Below are 20,256 nucleotides of genomic sequence, written 5' to 3'. Positions count from 1 at the left end.
TTATTATTATTATTATTTATTGATAATAATAATAATAATTATTATTATTATTTGTTGTCGTCGTCGTTGTAATAAGAGCTTAAAAGAATGAAATTTGGCTTTGTATCATTAGCAATATCATTAGACATAAGAGCTGAACTGAACTGAACTGAGCTGAACTGAACTGAATTTCAACGGAAGAGAACAAGCCCTTAGAAGGGTATAATAACTTTATGGACAAACTTGAACAATTTTTCCCAAGATCATCATTCTATAAATTTAATACGTAGTACAAAGTGTGAAGTACTATATAATGTCTAAAATTATCGATCAAAGGAGACAAGCATAGACATGATTACGGAACAAAGGGAGTAACAATTTTCTCCTGTATAATGGGACTATATATCTTCCTTCAATTATAACCCTAGATAACACTAACTAAACAGAGGAAAAAGAATTTAGGGAGAAATGCGAAAATGTTTAGCAGTCAGGTTGGTTGGATGCACTTTTGTGCATAGAATTGCAAGTATGCCATAAGATATATAGATATAAATACATAATAAACAGAAATTACTCAAAAAAATGATACACTACAGGGACTAGTTGCTATATCTGTGTCAATGATCTGCCTTCCACAAGGTTTTGACGGCGACGAGAATTCTCTCCCTCCCGCTTGAATCGGGCTCCTTTTCATGGATGCTGGTAGTCCATTTCATAGCATGAGCAATGCGGTTTACTTTGTCGATGACTTCAGGCGAGTCTCTTACCACCACCGTTCCCTCTGGACGTAATATCCGATCCATCTCTACCATCACATCAACTAGGTGACATCTGCAACAAGCCAACGGCAAAAGATGAATTGTCAGCATCCTAAAAGTAAGGTATCCTTTTCCTCTGTGTAAACATAGGAACACATAACAAGCCAAATTCCATATTATTGCTTCTAGAGGACAACAGACCACTTTATATCACATGAAGCAATGTAAAAGCAACCATATGTATATTGAAAACAAACATTAGAAATTTCTTTCATCTGTGTAAACAGAGAACACAACAAGCCAAATTAGAGATCAATCACTGTTTTTGACTACCGAAGTCAATTCTAGAAGGCCAACCCATAAAAAGTTCAGCACTAAATTCAAGATTCGAGTTAGAATTTTCTAATCATTTTATAAATCTTGTGTGCAGACAAGTGAAATTAGTTGATATAAACATCTTCCAAGTTCCAACAATAGCCTACTAAGATCACAATCATCACATCAATCAGTCATGACTAGACCACATAAACAATGTAAGAAAATACAACTTTTTTTTATTTATTTATTTTTTCAAAATTCTGGGACCTCTGAAATAAAATTACAAAATCTGCATTATATTCCCTCCGTCCCGTTAACATTGAGATGGCGCATGAAGATTAAGAGAGAGGAAGGTATAGAGATAAAGGTGGTAAGAGTACGTTGCTGTTCAGGATAGAAGGAGCACCATCTAAAAACCTTCTCACTAGCTATGCTAGCAGGATTGCAGGACTCTCAAAGTCTCACAAACTGGTGTAAATAGAGTATGACCAGGACTTCCATTAGTCAAATGTTTGACAAGGTCCAAGTTTAATAGGAATAAATTCAGGAGAAATACAATAAAGTCCACAAATTAATAATTCAGTAAAGCACATATTATATCCACTGAATTTCAACAGCAACCCTATTGACAATTTAGCATAACAATTCTACAATTCAGATCTTAAGTATATTCTTCATGACCTGAAAATCTTGGATAAATGTTAAAACCATAGTAGTCAATTCAAGTAGAAAGTCAAAGAATGTGCAGAGAAACAAAAAGGGAATCAAATATGTTTCATGAAGCATTGAAGCTTATGTAAACCATGATGACTTTTACAATGAACAACACATAAAGGATGACAGCCGTGAATAAGTTGAAAATGAAATGGATGAAAAGCCACAAGAGTATAAAGCAGCCAATGACCATACCTTTGCTTGCCTGATGCCGAATCTTTTAATAGTGACTCAATACCAGATACATGGAGAAAATCATAAGTCCGAGGATAAGTTGAGAAAGGTTCACACCTATTTTCATCAGACAAAAGTATATCAGTTCAAAAGGTCAAAAGAGGTGTACAAGGATTTTACTTGATAAAATTATGCCATAAACTAGGATCACCGTTGCCCATATTCATGCATGGAGAGGTTTTGTACAAATGAGTGGCAATGAAAAGAAAAAGAAAAGGCAGCTTCTGCTATTTAGCCAGCAATCAAAGAAGTTGAGGAATACAATCTTGACAACTTCTTTCTACAAACAAGATACAACTAATTTGCAAATTATTTGCATTGGACAACCACCTCAAGGAAGTAGCCTTTAAGCATCCAGCATCCCAAGACCTATAGACGCTATAGTGAACCTTACAACAAGTCCAAGTTTTTACATATTCTGCATTTTATGTCTAATAGGTAGATAAATCTTAATAAAGTGCCTTACCTAGGCATGGCTTTATAAATACAAAATGTACCAAAACCTTTTAAAGTACTTTAGCACCATTGATCAAACTAGATGGTTTAACTTGATCTAAATTTTGCATCATTTAGATTCTGCAAAAATCAAGTGGATGGTCTAAAACTCTAAAATTCATGTTCGAAACCTTTTCAGAGAGGTAGGATGAGTTACTGGGTGAGCTTCTACTGTTTTCCCTATAATGTCAAAGCCATATAGCTTGATCTTTTCCTTTTAGCAACCACCACCAACTTTCTAGTCATATGACCGATTGATCAGTTCAATTTTAATAATGGGAATTCAGCTCATACATCTGGTTTCCAAAGGCAAAAGAATCATTAATATGCCACAAAGACTCACCAGTCATGATAGACTCCAATAAGGCCTCTGTCATAAATCACATCTAGTGTTGAAGGTTTATGTGGAGGCACTACATTCATTACCCACACAGGGTCAGATACGAGAGCTGCTGCAAATCCACCAAAGAATGCATTCATATCCATCACGTTGCGTACAGCTGAAGACCCTAACTTCAAGTTTAAGGAATTCTTGTAATAAGAAACCCTCCTTGCCCACCTCCTAGCATCAGCTTCAAATACATCTAAGCCATTTTTAATTTGAGTTACACGGGTAGGAGCTTTTGTCAGCCTCTTTGGCCATTTGGGTATGGCCCCAACACTGATATCACCTTTAATAGAAGACATTCTGCTCACACATTTTTTCAGTTTAAAGTACCTGCAGAAAGGCCACATGCATCAATCACTATTTTCCCAGAAGAAAAGAATTCCTGGAGTCTGTGAAGACAGAGAAAAAGTAAGCTATTCAAGGATGGTTCCCAACTATGTTTTCTTTTTATTCTAGTTTTTGTCAATGCTTATTATATGAAAGAGAAGTATCTATTTTAAGTCATTAGTCAAATTACCATGCATAACTTGGATCATCAGATTCCTCGCACATACCAATCCCAAAATCATTTTGATTAGGGAGGCAAGCATCTCCTGTAGGCTTCTTCCAGATGACTGTGTTCCCATCAACAGCAATGAGCTCATAACACAATGACCTAGCTACTGCCTGAAGATCAGCCCATTCCTTGTCTTGTTTGGCCCACTGGACAGGAGGGCCAGAGACTACAAAATAACCCCCTGGACGAAGTAAGCGATCCACTTCAATGAAGTACGATGCATCTGCAAACCAAGATAGCCACATTAGATCAGTTGGCTGCCAAAAGGAAAAACAGGGGCATGTAGAATTAGGTGACATGTTACATAGAACTCACTGTATGCAGTAAACGGGATTAAACATCTCGAACAGTGCACTAAGTCAAATGAGAAGGCAGGAAATGGTAGTCTACGTGTCCCAAGCATGGCAACGAAAGCAGGTAGTCCTCTTTCTAAAGCAAATTGGATTTGAGATTTGTGTGAATCTCTAGGAGCAAATGAGAGAGCCATAATGTTTTCCGACAGAAGGTAACCCCCAAAGCTAGCAACCTGTAGAAAGAAAGAGCTGCTTAATACCTACAAAAGTTCCCTTATATTATCGAAAGCATGAAACAGTCAAACGCATTGTACCCCGCAGCCCATGTCAAGAGCTGTCCTCAAGGATCCGCCAGAAATGGGAATATACTGCTTAAGCTTCTCTATGTACTGTACTGCTCCATCAGGAAACATTGTTCCCCCACCTGGAAAGATGAAGTATTCACCTTCTCTCTTCATCCACCCCTGATGGCCTTTCCTATCAGCAATCTTGTTGTAAGGCATGTTTGAGTGCCAAATCTGCAAAACAACAACACAATAAATGATACTAGAAAATCACCTCCAAACATGCATACGAGCAATGAAGAGTCCAAGCATCAATAGCAGTTGTTTCATCACATGTTCAACCACCACTTACATAGTTACATGTTTTAACCCTTTGTCCACACTATTTTCACCAAGGATCCTCGAAAAATCATATCTACTAGTTTATAATTAATTACATTTGGACTTCAAGAGATCCATCATACTACATTGTCATCAACTCATCATCATCATTGTAATAACAACCAGCGACTATGCAACAACACCTCTATCCATTACATCAATCCACAGTGTTGTATCAACAAGGCACCCATGTAACATGCAATACTCTTATCAAATTGCCTACCCATAACCCTTGATCTAGAAAGTATGACTTAGTAACTAACTACTTTGCCCTAACGACTCCCCCATAACTCTCAATCTAGCAGTCATTTTATCATGGCTTCCCTAATCAGTGAGAATGTAGTTGGAGTCGGTGGCTCTGCAAGGCTTCCCTAATCTTGGATCCTGGGGAAGAGGATCAAGTTGGCCCTTGCGAACAACATGATGCACTATCTCCTTTGAGGCAAAAAAAGGGAAATCCATGGACCGACCTCATCATCTCCACCCCGTAGGAACTAAGAGATCACCCCAAGGCGCCACGGTGTTTCACTCACTGCCTTTAAATCCGGTAATAAAGATGTTATTTAACCCCTCATTACTAACAATACGATACGATTCCACTAAGATCTTATGTAATCAGTTATGTCATTCCAAAACCCTCCACATCATTCAATTCAAATGAGGGTATCTAACAATATCCAATAATAAACAATTTGATCACCATTATTTACCAACAATTACTAAATCAAAACCAAATCCACAAACAACACATTTATCTTCATCCAAATCAACATTACAAAAACCCCATCTTTTTCCCACAAAACAAAATCAGCTCAACATTCTTATAAAACCAAATCACCCCAAAACATAAACAAATCAAAAACAAATATCAATAGGAGAGAGAAATTCAACCTTATGCAAACTTTGAGGCCAATGAACAGGAACTCTGTAACCCTGAGGAGGAGGGATCAAACAAAGCGGAGAATCTTCAGGCAACGGACAATGACGTTCTCTATAAAAATTCATCTCTCTACTCAACTGACTATTTCTCTTAGGATCTTCACAAGGCATATAATCGACAAACTCAGCCGGACAAGTATCGATGATGTGGCCACCACCGGAGGATGTCTCCTCCAAGGAGACAATGAGCTTCTTACGTTGTCGGGGATCGGAAGCGGAGGCTCGAAGCAGCGTTTGACGACCAGAAGCAGCGAGGGAATCGCCGAGAGGGGTGAAGATGAGGAGGAAGAAGAGGATGACGATTCCGAAGAAGAAGGCGGTGACTAAGTCTAGAAGTTTCCATTGTTTAGCAGGTTTTTTGGAGGGAAGATTAAGATGACCCATGATTGAAATGGGGTGGGGTTGATTGAGCTAGATCTGGGGAAATTGAGGATTAATTGGGCATATTGAGGGGATTTAGGGTTTATGAGATTTGGGGGAAATTGGATGTGATGTCAAGTGTGAAAATGGCGGAGAAAGTGGGGATTTGAGTGGTGTGATGCAGTGAGTGTGGAGTTGGGAGGAGAGAGAGAGAGATATAGATATTGGCGGCAGGCTATTCCTGGTAACTGGTTTTTTCTTTTCTTTTCGATTTTTTTTTTTTTCATTTTAGAAAGGATTAAAAAAAATTAAAAAAAAAATAAAAATTGAGCTTCATAAAAAAAATGATAAAAAAAAATATATAAAAATTGATGTGATGAACAAAATGTTTGTTCTTATAAAGTTACATTTTAAAAGAATTAAAAATTGTAATAAAATTATATACTGTACTCTTATAATCAAATAAACTAGAGTTAAAATTTTAAAAAATAAAATAAATTGAGTTATGTAATTTAAATGATCATTTCATATGAACATCATGTTGATAAATTTTGTAGGAACTATTTTTTTTAAAAAAATTAGATCATTAAAATACATCATCTTTTTTTATAAGAAGTACATAGTATAAAACAATACAAGTACTATGTACATAGATTTCCTCTACCACATTAGAATATTGATAGTAATACATAACTTTCAAGTTAGTACTTGATACTCAGAGCATTTGAGCAACTTATTAGACAATTTTAATTTTACATTTTGAATTCTCTTAAGGGGGGAACATTTTTTGAATCTGAATTTTATACCAAGTTACAAACCATGTCTTTCAATTAGCTGATTAACAATTTATACAAATGTTGGAGGTTTAGGGTACCTCAAATTTTTAGGCATATTTGTATGAATTGTTTGAGGTACGGGTTTTCCATAAGTATTTGAGTTACCTCAATAACTTGGTGAGCTAATTTTTAATCCGATCCATTTCATTACTACAAAATTGATACAAGTTCACTATTATTGCTTAGCTATTTCATATTTGAATTATTCATCTTTAACATAGCATACAATAAACATAATACGATCTCATGAAACATGCATGGAATGCATCAAATGAATATGCTTTCTAGTCAAAATTCATGTCAAATTGTCACAATATTGATTGATATATATAGAGTAGAATCGAATTAAGTTACATACTAAGAAATAGTTAAAATTGCATCGAAATCACTATCATGTTCATATATATTCATTTAAGTACCAAGTACCTCAATGCTCTTGGGACTTGGAGTAACATGCCATGCTTCACAACGTGCATGGGCCTAGGGAAGTATGTGTAGTTTTACGAATTTACGATGCATACATAAAAAAATACGAAGTATAACATAGGACATCGTCACAAAGCTGTCTATGTTACACCTCGCTGATGACCATTTTCGGATTTTTTTCCTCGCAAATTTCAGATGGGCATATGCAGCACCTACCAATCAAACTAGGAGCTAAGGCAATGGCAACTCCCCATCAAGTGCTACAAAGTATTTATGACAGTTTTTCTCATTTATAATCCAATGGGCTGTTCAAAACAGACAGTGCAAAGTGAGCAAAGAAGCTGCCACGAATTCAAACTAAGATAGCAAAAGAAATGATCTTCATGAATCAGCTCTTCTTTTTCCATAATAATATCATCCTACTGATCTCAGAAACAGGGGGGTGGGGTGCCAGCAAATATCTAAACTTCGCCTACTAAATTAAGTGTACAAGTATGCACAAAATGAGCAAACTAAGAACTGTGCAAAGCAGAAACATTTCAACTCCTCAATCGTTGAATACCACTCAAAAATGCTTCTGTATTCCATACTTTTTCTTAACGGCCCAGCAATGTTGAAAAAAGCTAGATCATATCTTTCTTGTCTGCCTCAAATTAAATTCATGCTTGATTATATTTGCTCTGAGCAACATCGCCTTAACATCCCGATCAAATTCAGTGCCTGTCTGTAGCACACGTTGGAAAGTAGCATTTCTCTGGTCTGCATGACGTGCATACAAGATTTTGTTATGGGAGTCAATCCTAGCCTGCATAGAACATTAACAAAATCAATACCAATCAACATAAGTAATTAAAACTTAAACAGCTTATAAAATATGAACGCTCGGGTTTTAAAACTTTCCATATAAATTCTCAGTCCAGTTATACAATGCAGAAAGCAAAGCAAGAAGAATACCTGTATTTGGTTGTTTGTAATCAAAGCCTCAAGCTCCTTCTGTAAGCCTGACACACTTGTCTTGAAAGCATTTGCCATCATGTTCAGATCCACCGACACAAAAGGAAGTGTATATTGAATGAGTGCCTTGTGACGAATATCTTGGTACAAAGTCTCAACATGGTCATGTATATGAATGTCAAGCAACAGATTGGCTTTAAGATTTCCCAAATAGTCGAGGCAAGATGCATAACGGCTGGGACAATAAGCAAATTAGGTTATCAACAATTTCAACATTATTGAATCACAAAATGAGGTTAGAAAAGCTTAGCCATGAATTCAGAGTAACTAGTAAGATGCTAATTAAAATTTTAGGCTACATATCTAGAGCTTCTCAACTGAATTAGTGATTACTTTCATCTTTGGTCAACTATGCAATTTCCACAAATAAAGTACGCAATATATGCAAACACATACCCCCCCCCCCCCCCCCAACAAAAAAAAAAAAAAAAAAAAAAAAAAGCTTTATAATCAGTATTTCTCACTACAGACCAGAATAATTAGTAACAACCTAATTTGTATCTACAAAAAATTCCAGCACAAACTGAACACTATCTGTTGATATCATTACACACCATTGTTCAAGTACTCGCATTTTGTAGAAGAGATGAAAATAAGATTCCTATAGTGTCTGACCAAATACCACAAAATAAAAGCCAGCTCACTCAGTCAGGCCAAAGGCTGCATGCTTTGGTGTATAGCTGTGTGCGGAGGAGTAGAATGCATCATATTTCAATCCTTATCAAAAGAAATTAAATCACCACACACACCCATTCCACAACTAAGATAAGAAATGACCAATTGAAAGATAGTCCGAAGAAGCAACAGATGAATGAGGAAGAAGAACATTCCACAGTAATAAAGAAAATAAAAGGGATATAATTTTTTATTTTTCCAATTACCTTGAGTAGAAATCATTGATTAGCTCTCTAATCTCTGGAACCAATTCCAAAAAATTTCTGTAGTTGAGGTTGTCAATAACTTTATTCTGCAAAATACCAAGTATAAAAAATAACACTCTAATAGTAGAAAACATGAAAACATGAGTTATCAGAGAGATAGATGTTCAGTACATGCCTTGAGTTCAGTTCGATCAAATGTAGCAAGAGCACAAAGTCCACCATAGGTTGCAACATCTTGTGGTGCAATCACTTCAGAATAATTATTACCCAACTCAGGACCAACTTCTAAAAACTGCAGAAACATCAGCGCGTCAATATAGAGAACTTGCTAACCAAGCAGCAAAGTTTTGTCAAATATGCATGATAAGACCTAAAATACCATCTGTGCAACTTAGCAGTCAGAATGTCAGACAAGGATGACAATAACAATGCAGGAAGAAGAATATGACAGCTTAACATAAACATCACAGATCTTCTTTAGAATGAGCAAACTTCAAAAAGAAATGAAAGATAAGACCAAGAAAACTGTAGCGGGGAAAATCTAGCATAAATTAACGAGAGAGAGAGAGAGATGAATTATGCACTACCATAAATTCATAATGATTCATAACAAAACTTCCACATTAACCATCTTGTCTTGGCACACCAAAGAATTAGTGAATTACACAATACTGCACTAAACCTCACATATGTAATCCTTCTCTTGTCACGAGATTCCTCAGATTTAGGCACTCTAATCTAAGCCTTGAATACCTTTTCACCACAGCCATTTCATTCAATGCCTAGACGTAAAATAATTCAACAACACAACAATGAACAAAAAATTATTTGGAAATCAGACTTTTATAACCAAGAATAGCTAAATTCAATAGTTAATTCTTTCCATGTGACTGTTTGAATACACTATCTACATCCCTCCTATATCCAGAGTTTTGGAAGGCAGAGGTTTAAATAAATAAGCAGTACAGCAAAAAAGCTTCCAAAACCAATTGCACCCTTTAATAAAGAGACTAGAGAAAACAAACCTTGCGGGCAGCAAGTTTGTATTTTTTAGCCTCTAAGTGAGCCAATCCAGCTGCACAACGAAGTTTTGCAATAGTGACAGGGTCTAGAGCCTCTGGTGTCTGTTCTGCTTTGCTTATATAGCTTGTAACATGTGAAAACTGACCCATCTCAATACTGACAAGAATTGCATTTAAACACATGGTGATAATATGTTTTGCAGTGGTGCAGTAATCACGAGTGCGAACATAGCTCTTGAAGGCATCCCCAAACTGTCCATGAGCATAATAGAAATCGCCAAAATCATTGTATCCCATCCTAATGCTTTCTTTAATCAAATTTGTCTGCACAAACAATAGGCCATAGAATTAGCATAAGCCAAGCAATTGGGAGATTTGATGACCAAGTCACTTAGTGAGCAGATGGAAGAAACAAAATAACTAGCCAGTAATAAGATAAAGGTCTCAGTTATATAAGAAGTGCACACCTGGAGAGCTAAAATCAGTTATGTATTAGAATGAAAAATCTAAATGCAAGTCGACAGGATAACCAATCATTTACACAACAAAATAATTGTATCAAACAAAACAAATAATTGTTTCGAGCTGTCCTAGTATATAAATTTATAAACTTCATCCAGATTTTTAAAAAGTAAAGAAGCTGTAAACACATATGAAAAAGCATTTGAAAAAGGCATAAGAAAATCTTAGACCTCCATTGATTCACACACTTACAGAAGGCAAAATCTAGAGAAGACAAACATACAAGAAAACTAATAGTCACTTATTAGAAAAAGTATAACACAACTACACAAGGGCTCAAAACTAATTTACATGTCCAATAACATCTTAGCAGATTCGGATCAATTGACTAGTTGAGATTTCACCATACACAAAAGCCATCTCAAAATGGACAGATGGAACTAGATAGAGGACACGGCACACGCTAATTTCTCCTACCTCCATCATCCCACCAGCAATAAATCCCTACTTTATCACATCCTCTTCAAAAAGCTTTATGGAACAGCTCCAATCCCAAATATTTATTACAAAATGATAAGCCCATTACTAAATAAAGAACTCAATTGTGAACCTCCTCAAATCAAACTAGCAACTACTAGCAACTGGAATAAAACAAAAATCAATTATCAACGAAACTAAAAGAAAAGGCGCAACTACAAGTTCAACACAACAATAAACATCCAACTTTATAACAGCAATCAAACCTCCTTTGACACGAGCATTGCACAAGCCAAACCTAAGGTCCATAAATACCAAAGCTCCATAGACTATAAGTCTATAGCCCTAACCCAAGCAATGCTTTTCTCGCAATCGCTAGTACTTACAAAGTCTCTTCATCCTATCATCCAGAACCATTTCTCCAATCCCTCCTTGAGATATAAGTAATAGGTTACTTCTCGGTAATTCTAAACTTTGTACACCCTAACCAACTACAAAGCATACCGCCATACTGACTAAGAAACCGCAACAACCACCCTAAGTCCCTCACTACCGAGGTCCCGGGAATCGAATTATAACCATTACTTCATCACTACAACCTCACACATTAACTTCTAACCACTATACACTCCCTTCCAAAGTCCAAACCCAAAATTTCCAATCACAGAATTATAATTCAACATTCCAAATACAAGTACATAAACTTAATCATATTAACATATTCATCAATCAAAAAATCAATTCAGAATTCCAAAACAAAAGATTGAAAATCATACCCTATAAGCATTGAGTTCATTATCAAGCTTCTCCTTCCTCTGCTCAGCACGACGCTCAACAGCCTCAATCCAAGAAGAATCATAGCCATAATTAGGCCCTAATCGATTATCAATCCTCTGCGCCGCATCCTTAAACAACTGAGTATCCTCACCCTTTTTGATTTCATCATACGCCATTCTTAGGGCTTCGAGTTGCATCGAAGGGTTACTATCGCATCGATCAGCGATGAATAACAGCCGCATGATCTTCGTCCTACCAGAGTAGAGAGAAGCGTAGGCTTCAACGTCGAGTTGTTCTCCACTGCTTATGATTGGTTTGTGAGGCTGCTTATCGTCACCGTTGGCGTAGATCTCGTCCATCATCTGACCTGAATTCGTTTCTTCATCGTTCTCCATTGATGAATTTGGGGATTTTAGCGATCAATTTGGGGATGAGAAAAACCCTAGCGATCAATTTGGGGATGAGGATGAGAGAGAAAGGGGTTTTAGCGGATTTTGAGTTTTTGTGTTCTTATTTTCCTATTTCTATTTGGTTTTACAGGAAGTGTGGAGTTCTACTTCACAATTGAGGAGAAACACGGTGCGTTCTTTGGGCTGGTGTAGAAACTAGAAAGGTTACACGGCTTACACCACGTCTTTCGAGTCAAGACGATAACTCGATACTAGATCCGTCAAAAGTTAAACTGTCTCAACCTAATTTAAAACTATTCCAATTTAGATTTTCACTTACATGGAAGTAATTAATTTAGCATGATTCAAACCCGAACTAGATTCGATCTAACAAGACCTAGCCTAATTCAACTGAATCAGCCGTAGTGACACCTATACTCGAGACAAGCTGCAATCCATTACGGAGTATAGAGTGAGTATTGGAATTAGCCTAATACATGATCAAAATTTAAATTGCCGAGATATCAAGGAATTTATCAAAGTTAAAGAGTTATTATTATTATTGCCTACTGCGTATAATGGAAGGAAATGTAAATTGTTATAGAAGAATTATCTACAATGGACTCTTTTATTTGTTTAAAGAAGAATTATCTTTATCAATTGTCCTTTAATCCTATTATTAAGGATAGGTAAAGTTGAGACAATTTATGTTTTGAAGGAAGCCTTGTATATAGGGCAAATTTTCATTACTAGAAGCATTTTTACTTATAGCAAAGAAATAGAGGGAACTTATAGTCAAAAACTATCTTTGAAATTATCAATGAAAAATAATAAGATAGCTAATGAACAAACTCATTCTTGTCAAGACAATTAAGAGATAATGTATCATTTGAATCAAGAAAATTCTAATAGTTGACATTTCCATATACTATGATCACAGAGATGTTTTATCAACCTGTGAATTTTTTAACTCTATAAATCAATCAATTACAACAGTTTTAAAAGAATTAAGATGTACTATATGTTTATCGTCTATGTATTCCAACTAAAATAGATCGGAGGTAATACTTGTGATAATATTGGTAGTAGCATCTTCCTCGCCCTCCACCAATAGTCACATTTCACCAAAAAGTGGTGGATATTGAGATGATGTTGGGATTCAGATGAGACTTGAGAGAAGACGGCCCAATACCTTGAGTATGTTTCCGAAGAAAGGTTACTCCAAATGTTAAATAAAAAAGAACTTACAAAAGAATTGGTTGCCAAAATGAACAAAAAAAAGGGGTATAAAACCTAAGATTTAGACCTTCATAATCTCTAAGAATCAGTTTGGGCAGGTGTAGGAGTTGTCCAATATTGTTTAACAGCAACCATGACCTTCTCTCTGTGCATTGGACCTTCCTCATGATCATATATTATGCTATCCCATTGCATTTCGTCGATGTTAGTTTTCACCTTCACTAAAACATCAATGTCATCTCTAAATATTACACAACCTTCAGGCCGTAAAATCCTGTCCATCTCTAATAAAATGTCTTCCATCTTACACCTGCAGCATATTTTCGTGATAACGAAGTTTAATCAGCTACTGAAATAAGTTAATAAGAAAGCTAATCGGATCATTATAAAGATAAAAACATTACCTGCCATCATAAAGGCTAAATACCGAATCAGCATGTAACAAATCATATGTTCTTGGATAAGTAGACATTGCCTCACACCTACCAGGAAAATGCAAAATAAAACCATTAGTAGTGAACATTATGCAGATTTTCGAGTGTTAATCATATTATTATGTACAAATATATGTAGTTAATGCTTGATTACTAGTATATAAGCAAGAGGCAAAGTTGTTACAAGGTGTCTTAAGGAAAACTTTGTTACAAGAACAAATGATGGACTTACCAGCTTTGGTATGTACCAATTAGACCACGTTCGAAGACAACTCCTAGAGTATTAACCTTAGCCTCAACAGGGACAACATTCATAACCCAAACAGGGTCATTGACAAGGGCAGCTGCAAAGCCTCCCAAATTCGCGTTCATGTCAAGGAGATTGCGATACCTCCCTGGATCATTTAGTGCATTGTTCAAGGACTTGTAGTATGCTAACCTCTCCTTCCAAATCGCGGTGTCTTTTGTGAAAATGTCAGGGGTTATTCCCTCCAAGCTACCACTACTCACCCTTGGAGGAATTGCAGTTAGTCTAGTTGGCCATTTCGCTCTTTCCCCTCCTGCTATCTGAGTTATGTTAGAGACTGGAGGCAGAGGAGTTAGGCAGTCCTCCATATTTGTATACCTGCAATAACAGATCAAATTGTATGAACTTAAGTAATACTTAAAAAAATTCGTGTGCAAACAAAATGAAACGGAGGGAGTATATGACTATAGGTAACAGGGTAGACTATGGGATAAAAGATTGTGTACATACCATGCAAGATCAGGATCTTGAGCCTGACAAAATCGGGGTTTCTTAAAAACCCTGCGGCTCTTCTTGCAGTGTTCATGATTAGAAGGTTTCTGCCATACTGCAATATCCCCTCTTTGCTTCAGTTTTTTCCAACAAAGGCTTTTAGCAACAGCTTCAATGGTGCTTTGTTCAGAGCTCAAATCTTCCTTGCTTCTATCCCAACCTTTCCAATGACCCTCCCAGTTGATGGGTGGCCCGGAAAGGATCCAGTAACCTCCAGGCCGTAGAATCCTGTCCACTTCAATCAAGTAAAGTCCGTCTGCTCGTTCAAAACAAGTGATTAATTAGCTCGTGAATGTGTAGAACATGAACACACATTAATACATTATAAACATCAAACGGAACATGCAATATGTGTCATGACTCATGACATATTGCAAGTTCTTTTGAATGAATACATTATAGACATAATCACATAAGTATTTCGTAACAATAATTTTATGTAACAATCCTATATCAGTATGAAAACAAACACGAATCACAATTATTTAATCAAGACCTCAATGCCTAATAATGCAGCTCATAAAAACAAAACCGGTATGATGTTAAGTTACCATATTGACCCCAAGGGATGAGGCAGCGCGAGCAATGAGCCATGTCAAAAGATCGCGAAGGGTAAGGAAGGCGGGTGGTAGCCATGATCCCTATCAATGCCGGTACACCTCTCTCAAGGGCAAACTGAACCTGAGCTTCATGTGTGTCTTTTGGTGCAAATGACACTGTTAGGATGTTGCGTGACATAAGGTAAGCTCCAAAACTTGCAACCTACAAATAAATTACCCAAAAATAATCCTCATTAAGTCACTATACACGTTTTTTTCATTATCCAATCCATATGCAATTTGCACAATCTCCATATCTTTAATTACATACCGGTTTTTAATATTTTGATGATACACATTAAAATTGTGTGAACTTTTGCTTCAATCATCTCCCTTAATCAAAGCCATGAAACGACATTATAGTCTATACGACTTGTGAAGAGTGGTTAGCTTAAAAATGGTTAAATTCCAAGATTTGACAATAATTATAAGGAAGATATATTATAAATACATTATAATAATGGTCAATGTATATAAAACAATGTCGAATATATATGACAAATTTGCTAACAAGTAATCAAAGTTAATAGCCGTAATTTTGTTGTAGCTATCATAATTTTCTAAGTTTTTCATTGATTTATAATTTAAAAGTGTACAAATGGCAAAATTTGTGAAGTTCAAATTACACTATTACATGCACAAACAGAGGTGGAATCTTTACTTTGCTGACAAGTTATGGTCCCCTTTTCTATCTAACGCATGAAAGACAATGACAAACTTACAGATCTCTTTTTAGAAATTCTAATTTATTAAGCTCTCATTTTCTTATTAGCAAAATTATCTCTCTTTTTAAAATAATTTTCACAAAATATTCCACTATGATTTCGTATGATTATTATCACTCCAAGACATCTAATTAAGTGAAGGAGAAAGAACCTTCTTCAAAGCTTAAAATACATTATAATTGAATTTAGTAATGCCTCTCATGATTTATTATGCTACTTGTATACTAGTATTTACAAATCATTTTAGTTTATTATTTTCTCATCACTCGATACTTGGTATGATTTAAAGTTGGTCATAGTTAGATAATTTATAATTACTCGGTTTGATAATACATTATATGTATTGTGATTATTAATTTCAAACAGAGGAGTTATATTAAATTTATTAATTAAAAGATCGATATTAATGATTTAATGGTACTTGTTATCATCCAATAATTTATCATCATTGAAAATATTAACTAAAAAAAATAGAGATCAATAAAAGAGATGAAGGCTAGACAAGTCTTGGTCTCTTGGAGACTTGGACTAGGCCATAAGGTATTTATCATCTAAAGTAATTGACATGACAAAGGTAATTGTAACTCAAAATGATATTTTAATTATTATAAATATCAACTAGCTTAATTGGTTAAAAAATAGACGGAAGTAGAGTATTAAAATCTGGCCTACCCTTTGTGATTCTATCTCTCGAATTTTATTTAAAAAAAATATAAAAAAAATCCATTAATGGCCTAATTTTTTTTTTTAATTATTGATCAATTAAAAGCTATACTTATACTTGAATTATTGCATATATCAACTTTTACCCGCAATTAATATTATTGTGATCCACCAAAAAGGAAACAATACTAAGAATCCTCTTATTTGATGCACGAAATCATACCCAATCCTAACTTACCATGATCTGAGTTGGCCCCTCTTTCACCTACCTAAAAAATCCAAAAAAAATGATCACCTAAAATCCCTAAAAAATGTAATTTCAAATCCCAAATTCCGGTTCAACCAAACCGGTCAGCTTTTTTACCCAAGCACGTAACTCCCTTATTCCATTGAAAAGTCAACCAAACTTCATGTATAGGCCTCCACGAATATCAGACATCAAAACTCAAAACCATAGGAAAAGCATCATTAATTAAATATAAAGTCTTATAAATAATTGGCTAGTTTTATGGAATTCAACTTTATTTAGGGTCTGTTCACATTTATTGAACTAAGCTGAACTGAACTGATTGGAGTTGAACTGAACTGAACTGAATTGAGCTGAAATGAATATTTTATGTGAGAGGGAAATTAAGAGCTGAACTGAACTGAACTGATTGGAGCTGAACTGAACTGAACTGAACTGATTGGAGCTGAACTGAACTAAACTGAACTGAAATTAAGTAAATGTGAACAGGCTCTTAGTTGGAAATTAGTCAACAGTAATTACTCTAAGCCTTAGCTTTATAAGTTTCATTTACCAAATTAATTTAAGTAGTTGCATTGATAAATCTATTGCGAAACGAGTTTAGTTTAATTTCTTATTTTATTTATATATTGCATAATTACACTGACGACACAACTTATTATTACAAAGCTGAATAGAATTTGGATATTAAAAAACCGTACGAATTAAAACTAGTCAATATTGGATAAAGTTGATTTGTTTGTTATACTAATTTCTACCAAAGCATATCCTAAATATTCCTAACACCACATCTTCTTAAGAGTTAAGACCATTCCACAAAAATGAACCGGCCGGTCTAAACAAAAATGAAACACTTACCCCACAACCGGTATCGATAGCGGTTCGAACCGAGCCGTCTTTGAGGTTAATAATTTTTCCAATCTCATCAATATAAGCATCAGCACCACGAGGAAACATAGTTCCACCACCAGGAAAAGTGAACCGGTCATCTTCGAACCGGACCCAATTCTGACCCGCTTTTTCAACGGTCAACCATTTATGTGGAACATTAGCGTACCAAACCATGTCCCTACTTTCCGGCCATTGAAACGGCGTCGTATAGCCATTAGGAGCAGGAATACGACACCGTAGAATCTCACTTTCTTCCAAAGGACAGTGACGTTCACGGTACACTAGGCGTTCCCGTGGGAATGGTAGGGAACGATCGGCATCGTGACATGGAGTGTACTCGGATAAGTTAGGGTTGCATGGAGGGAAGTGAGGTACACGCGCTGGTGAAGGGATATCATGGTGGGGTCTGAAGTCGAGGGGGACCGGTAGCGGATTGGTGGAATTGGTGGTGGAGGTGAAACATGAGGTGGAGGGTTTTACGGGGAAAAGCGACGAAGGTGGGGTGCTAGGGTGGTAAGAGCCTAGGAGATATGAGAGTGTACAAAGGAGGAGAAGTGATAGTAAGTAATAAAGGTTTAATTTTTGGCTAAAAAAGAGGAAGAGTTTGTGTTTAAGGTGGTAGTAAGGGTGGTGGTGTGCCATAGTGGTGGAAGTGAGGGAGAAAATGATAATAATCAATGTAATGAAATTTATGGGGGGTGATATTTATATGTATGGAAGAGTATATGTTATTTTGTTGGTGGGTTTGAAAAAATGAAAAGTGTGATTGTGATATTTTTTTTTTTTCTTTTGAAATACAGGATATTGTAATAATAGTATACGGTAAGATTTTATTAAAAGCTTTTTTTTAAGAAGAAAGCGAAAAAAAAAGTTAGAAAGAATTTTACAAAAATTTTACAATTATCAAAAATGAATAAAAAAGACGATAATTTTCCATTTATAAATGGATTTATTTTTTTGACAGACTTGTTTGTAATGGTTAGTGATGTAACATAATCTGCTGCACAGACTAGATATGACACGAATTAGTAAGAGTTTTAGGGGAGGTATATCTACGGTACATCTATGTAGGAAAAGGAGAATGATCAAGAATCCAAGATTTGCAGACGCGCCATGTAGGAATGGCAACGGATCGGATTCGGATCGGATTTGGCTAAATCCGAATCCGATCCGTTTAGTAAACGGACCCTGGATTCGGATCCGAATCCGAAAAGTCCGAGTCCGAATCCGATCCGACTCATAATTTTCGGATCCGAATCCGGTCCGTTTATACGGACCTCCGAAATGATCCGATTAATTTTTTTATTTTGTAATGTCATATACCTATAATTGCTTGTATTGTCATACCAAGGTAAGTATAATTATAACATATTTAAATAATGTACTAAGTTACATAACAAAATTTTGCTACAAACAAGCAAACAATTGTCCCAAGTTATAAAACATATGCTCATAGTCTCGGATTCGGACTCGGATCGGACTCCATCAGACTTTGCGTAGGGTCCAAGTCCGATCCGCCTCCTATTCGGATTCGGATCTATTTTAACGAATTCGGATTCAGACTAATTTTAAACGGATTCGAATCGAATTTTTTTCTTCGGATCGGATCGGATTCGAATCGAACTCGGATTACATTGCCATCCCTAGCGCCATGTGAGTTAAAATAATTTGTATTTTCTTTAAATTTACGATTTATCGTCATAATGATATTTCGGGAAATAAGATTTTATTTTTATTTTAATGAAAGAAAGCTAGATTTGAGGAATAATATTTACTATATCTGGGTATAAATTAATAATTCTTAATTTTTTTTTATTTTTTTAAATATCTCATTCTTAGATGTATGCAATCATAATCGACCTGTGATGGGGATTATGTAAGATATCATGATTTACTTCCATATTATACATTTTTTTAATATATATATATATATATATATATATATATATATAAAAAAAATCTTATCTTAAGTGATGATATCTTAATATAATGGTAGTAAAATCCTAATAATCTTTGTACAAAACCACATGTGTTGATGTGTATCCAAATCCAAGGCTCAACTCTCATGCTTAATAATGAACAATATTTTAAATTACATGACACGGTTAAGTTCTCCGTCCAATTTTAATTTAAAAAATGTAAAAAAATAACATGCAGATAATTTTTTTATATCAATTTGTCCAATTAAACCGAAATCATATTGTGTTGGCATTTCAAACCAACAACATTCGACAATTGCCCTGTTCCATCGTATGTACATACACGGAGTGCATTCAATAAGAATAAAAACATGTAAAATCAAATTAGAAATTCCCATGCCTTTTCTCGTGATAGTGATTAAGTAGTAGGAATACATAATACTACTAGTAGTAGTCAAGTAAGGTAGCTTTTGCTTTAGGAATATGGATGTCTAAATTTAGTGGTGTGATTTGAATTCTACTGAATAGTGAGTAAGAGTAGCTCATATATTATGTGTTCTCGCATTAAAAAGTCCGCGTGTATCAAAATTTTGAAACACTTCACACATTTTGAATCTAAGGTAGCTTCTCAAGAGGTTTTTGTATCTCTTTCATGGTAGGATCATACTCATCATAACAAAGCAAATAAATTCCAACTTTTTAGCTAGTGGAATATGTAAATTACGCTACTAATAGTATTCCTTTATGTGAAAAAAGT

At 35.4% G+C, this 20,256-nt stretch overlaps 3 protein-coding genes across 4 annotated transcripts; all 3 read right to left on the bottom strand.

Annotated features, from left to right (window-relative positions):
• Positions 1-278: 278 nt before the first annotated feature.
• Positions 279-5,922, bottom strand: LOC145613521 (putative pectin methyltransferase QUA3). The gene is made up of 7 exons (XM_081668637.1): positions 5,292-5,922; positions 4,050-4,253; positions 3,758-3,968; positions 3,404-3,665; positions 2,842-3,216; positions 1,965-2,060; positions 279-810 (listed from the first exon to the last, which is right to left on the bottom strand). Exons 1-7 carry the CDS (start codon positions 5,721-5,723, stop codon positions 597-599), a joined length of 1,794 nt encoding a protein of 597 aa, XP_081524763.1. The 5' UTR covers positions 5,724-5,922; the 3' UTR covers positions 279-596.
• Positions 5,923-7,579: 1,657 nt separating this feature from the next.
• On the bottom strand, positions 7,580-12,157 carry LOC145614195 (COP9 signalosome complex subunit 1-like). Its single transcript, XM_081669210.1, has 6 exons — positions 11,594-12,157; positions 9,882-10,202; positions 9,032-9,148; positions 8,857-8,942; positions 7,916-8,150; positions 7,580-7,766 (listed from the first exon to the last, which is right to left on the bottom strand). Exons 1-6 carry the CDS (start codon positions 11,987-11,989, stop codon positions 7,590-7,592), a joined length of 1,332 nt encoding a protein of 443 aa, XP_081525336.1. The 5' UTR covers positions 11,990-12,157; the 3' UTR covers positions 7,580-7,589.
• Positions 12,158-12,900: 743 nt separating this feature from the next.
• Positions 12,901-18,288, bottom strand: LOC145613087 (putative methyltransferase PMT16). Of its 2 annotated transcripts, XM_081668145.1 has the most exons (7): positions 17,548-18,288; positions 15,007-15,217; positions 14,414-14,711; positions 13,889-14,281; positions 13,627-13,704; positions 13,290-13,532; positions 12,901-13,175 (listed from the first exon to the last, which is right to left on the bottom strand). In XM_081668145.1, exons 1-6 carry the CDS (start codon positions 18,220-18,222, stop codon positions 13,301-13,303), a joined length of 1,887 nt encoding a protein of 628 aa, XP_081524271.1. In that variant the 5' UTR covers positions 18,223-18,288; the 3' UTR covers positions 12,901-13,175; positions 13,290-13,300. The 2 variants fall into 2 exon arrangements, with proteins under 2 accessions (XP_081524271.1, XP_081524270.1); XM_081668144.1 differs by having other exon boundaries at positions 12,901-13,532; positions 17,548-18,287.
• Between the last annotated feature and the right edge of the window lie 1,968 nt (positions 18,289-20,256).

Source organism: Chenopodium album, chromosome 25 (genome assembly GCF_948465745.1).
Source record: "Chenopodium album chromosome 25, dcCheAlbu1.1, whole genome shotgun sequence".
NCBI lineage: Eukaryota > Viridiplantae > Streptophyta > Magnoliopsida > Caryophyllales > Amaranthaceae > Chenopodium > Chenopodium album.
This window is presented reverse-complemented; position numbering and strand designations above follow the sequence as displayed.

What these genes read in the sequence shown, in the direction of transcription:
- LOC145613521 (XM_081668637.1), bottom strand. Translation starts at nt 5,723, where the DNA reads ATGGGTCATCTTAATCTTCCCTCCAAAAAACCTGCTAAACAATGGAAA. An exon ending in CTCTTGACATGGGCTGCGGG is followed by an intron (nt 3,969 to 4,049) that starts GTACAATGCGTT and finishes TTCTTTCTACAG; the next exon opens with GTTGCTAGCTTTGGGGGTTA. An exon ending in GATGATCCAAGTTATGCATG is followed by an intron (nt 3,217 to 3,403) that starts GTAATTTGACTA and finishes GCCTTTCTGCAG; the next exon opens with GTACTTTAAACTGAAAAAAT.
- LOC145614195 (XM_081669210.1), bottom strand. Translation starts at nt 11,989, where the DNA reads ATGGAGAACGATGAAGAAACGAATTCAGGTCAGATGATGGACGAGATC. An exon ending in TTGATCGAACTGAACTCAAG is followed by an intron (nt 8,943 to 9,031) that starts GCATGTACTGAA and finishes GGTATTTTGCAG; the next exon opens with AATAAAGTTATTGACAACCT. An exon ending in TTACAAACAACCAAATACAG is followed by an intron (nt 7,767 to 7,915) that starts GTATTCTTCTTG and finishes TGTTCTATGCAG; the next exon opens with GCTAGGATTGACTCCCATAA.
- LOC145613087 (XM_081668145.1), bottom strand. Translation starts at nt 18,222, where the DNA reads ATGGCACACCACCACCCTTACTACCACCTTAAACACAAACTCTTCCTC. An exon ending in CTATCGATACCGGTTGTGGG is followed by an intron (nt 15,218 to 17,547) that starts GTAAGTGTTTCA and finishes ATTTATTTGTAG; the next exon opens with GTTGCAAGTTTTGGAGCTTA. An exon ending in ATTGGTACATACCAAAGCTG is followed by an intron (nt 13,705 to 13,888) that starts GTAAGTCCATCA and finishes TTTTCCTGGTAG; the next exon opens with GTGTGAGGCAATGTCTACTT.